This window comes from Echinops telfairi, unplaced genomic scaffold (genome assembly GCF_000313985.2).
Source record: "Echinops telfairi isolate 266 unplaced genomic scaffold, ASM31398v2 ScPeMD7_5;HRSCAF=22, whole genome shotgun sequence".
Classification (NCBI taxonomy): Eukaryota; Metazoa; Chordata; class Mammalia; order Afrosoricida; family Tenrecidae; genus Echinops; species Echinops telfairi.
Genome location: NW_022103901.1, coordinates 31,258,103 through 31,260,692, shown reverse-complemented (window position 1 = coordinate 31,260,692; position 2,590 = coordinate 31,258,103). Strand labels below are relative to the sequence as shown.

Here is a 2,590-nt window from a genome sequence, read left to right as displayed (position 1 = left end):
CTGAGGTTGCTGAGTGAGGGGCTTCTTTGTCGGTCATCATCAAGCAGTGTTAATGGCGGTTCAAGGTTAGGAGGGACTGACCCATCATGGCTAGGCCACTTCTCCAGTGGTCCTACTGACTGCAAAATGGGCAAGGCTTAGTGGGTGTCTTGGGATGTGGGTAATGCTAAACCCAGTGCCCTTCCTGGCCGTATGTGAAGCAGGGTCCCAGTGGCAGGTGGTTAGATTTACTGTTGAAATTGCTGTTTCCTGAAGTCTTCTGACCCCTCCCTCCAGCCAGCTTCAGGGTGGCAATCAAGACTTGGGCTTGCCAGCTTGCCCCCTGGTGGGCTCGGGATTCATAAGCTGCCTCAGCCTATACCTCTCAGGTGTTAAAAACTTTAAATGCCATGTTTACCAGGCCACTGATGGGGTCTGAGGGCCATCCTCAGCTTTTTAGGTTTCCTTTTAATGTCGGTGGCTGATTGTGTTATAAAACAAGTAGCTAGTGGCAGCCGCTTGGATGGTGGAGGAGGCGGCGAGCCAGAGCCGGCGTCTCAGCTCCGGGCCGAGGGAGCTGGGGAGCCCGAGCGCGCGGGGACCTGGCTCCGGCTTGGCGGGCAGCTCTGCGCGACTGAAAGAATGTATATCAGGATTTCTTTCCAAACCTGTCTTACAAATAATAGCAGATCTTAATTAGGAGATTTATGTTGCTATGAGGACAGATTCATCAGAAATGACTGATGTGGAGTCTGTGATCACCAATTTTGCATCTTCAGCAAGGACAGGCCGCAGGAATGCCTTACCGGACATCCAGGGTTCAGCTGCTGCAGAGGGAACCTCAGATTTGCCGGCCAAACTGGAGGCTCTCAGCATGAAGGAAGATGTAAAAAAGAAAGATGAAGAAACAACACAAGTGCAAGTGGAAAACTGTCCAAATGAAGGAAAATGAAGTCTCATCTCCTATCAAAAGTGCTGAATTTGTGTGCATTGAAAGACTTAGAGGTTCTCTTTCCTCGGCTGTTCCCATGTCTTCATTGGGACATGCTGTCCTCAGCAACATGTGTGTTCCAGGATTTTGTGATGTTATTTACTTGGATTGTAATCCTGATATGTTCTGTAAGCTAGCACATAAAAGACAGGTTCCTTCCAAATTACACCCAAGGAAAAGATAAAGTATGATTGCTTAAATACATATCATTGTCTATAAACTCAACAAAATTATTGTTCCCTTAAAAACTTAGTTAGCCAGATTTATTTCTAATTCCATTTCTATGGTGATGGGTAAACTATTTCTTGGGAAATATAAACCAACACCACTAATTTAAAACATATATTTGTAGCAAAGTGATTTCTTCTATTGTTGTTGTGAGGAACAAAAGAATAAAATCACAGTGTGTGTAAAACAAAAAACAAAAAACAAGTAGCTAGCACAGTAGCCCCCATTGGAGAGGTAGGGTCTTGCCTAGTATACTGGGTTAAGGCTTCAGTTAGGCGAGTGAGGAAAGCTGCCGGGTTGTTACCTGGTTGCTGGGTAATTTCCTGCAGCTTGTCGGAGTTTACTGCTTTGTGAGAAATTGTTTGTAAGCCGGCCAGCAAGTACTGTGTCATGCAGTCTCGGCAGGCCCTGCCTTCACATCCAGCTTGGGTATCTATTTGATAGGTTTAATCTGGCTCTTTCCTAGGAACTTCCTGAGGACTCATGGGCATGGTGGCATCTGTGAGATGGATCTGATCTGCATGTTGTTGTAACACCCACTTCCGCTCATCGGGGGTGAGGGTGGAAGTGAGGACTATATTAAGGTCATGCCAGGTTAAGTCATAAGCCTGGGTGAGATATTGTAACTCCTTAATGTATGTAGTGGTGTCGTTAGAAAATTTTCCCAAGTGCTTTATTATCTGGGAGAGATCTGGGAGGGAAAATGGTGCATGGACCCTGATGGGGCCCTCAGCTCCAACCACCTCACTGAGGGGACAAAAGTGATGTGACCTACAGTGAGAAGCAACAGGGGAAGGGAGAAGGGCCCTGAAAGGTTGAGGAGGCTGAGGCTGAGGGGGCTGAGGAGGTTGAGGAGGAGGGGAAGATTGAAGAGGAGTCTGACTAGGTTCTGGGACAGAAGGGGGTGGAAGGGAGTAAGGTGGAGGACGGGTAGGTGGGAAGGACAATGCTTTCAGAGAGTCAGAAGGGGTGAGATTGGGTTGAGCGGTGGTGGAAGTTAACGGGAGTTTAGCAGGAGCTGCTGAGGGTGATTGAGCAAGTGAGACCTGGGCTGGATGACAGGTGACACATCAGGAAGGACAAGAGCAGAGGAAAAGTAAAGCCTGAATGTACAGAACCTCAGACCATTTTTCAGTCTGGTGGCAAAAATTGCCGAAGTCGCAGAGAATGTTGGACTCGAAAGTCCTGGCCAGCATGACTCATTGTCCAATTGGAATTGTGGCCATACTTGGTTACAGAAAAAGACTGGATTCTTAGAGCGAACATCTGGAGCCAGGCCCAGTTCAGTGAGATTGGTCAGGAGGCATCCCAAGGGACTGTCCCTGGGAGGCTTCGAGAGTGAGCTTTCCATGGTGTCTTAAACTGCAAGGGGTGCGGTCAGAGGAGAAGGAC

The 2,590-nt window shown here is 47.9% G+C and overlaps 1 protein-coding gene across 1 annotated transcript; it reads left to right on the top strand.

The window, feature by feature from the left end:
• Window positions 1-502: 502 nt before the first annotated feature.
• On the top strand, window positions 503-1,372 carry LOC115867977 (cAMP-dependent protein kinase inhibitor beta-like). The gene is made up of 2 exons (XM_045286034.1): window positions 503-595; window positions 683-1,372. The coding sequence occupies exons 1-2, from the start codon at window positions 503-505 to the stop codon at window positions 929-931; spliced, it is 342 nt and encodes a 113-aa protein (XP_045141969.1). The 3' UTR covers window positions 932-1,372.
• Window positions 1,373-2,590: the final 1,218 nt, after the last annotated feature.

Coding starts and splice junctions, on each gene's coding strand:
- LOC115867977 (XM_045286034.1), top strand. CDS start 503: ATGGTGGAGGAGGCGGCGAGCCAGAGCCGGCGTCTCAGCTCCGGGCCG. Junction 596..682: donor GGGGACCTGGCTCCGGCTTG/GCGGGCAGCTCT, acceptor CTTAATTAGGAG/ATTTATGTTGCTATGAGGAC.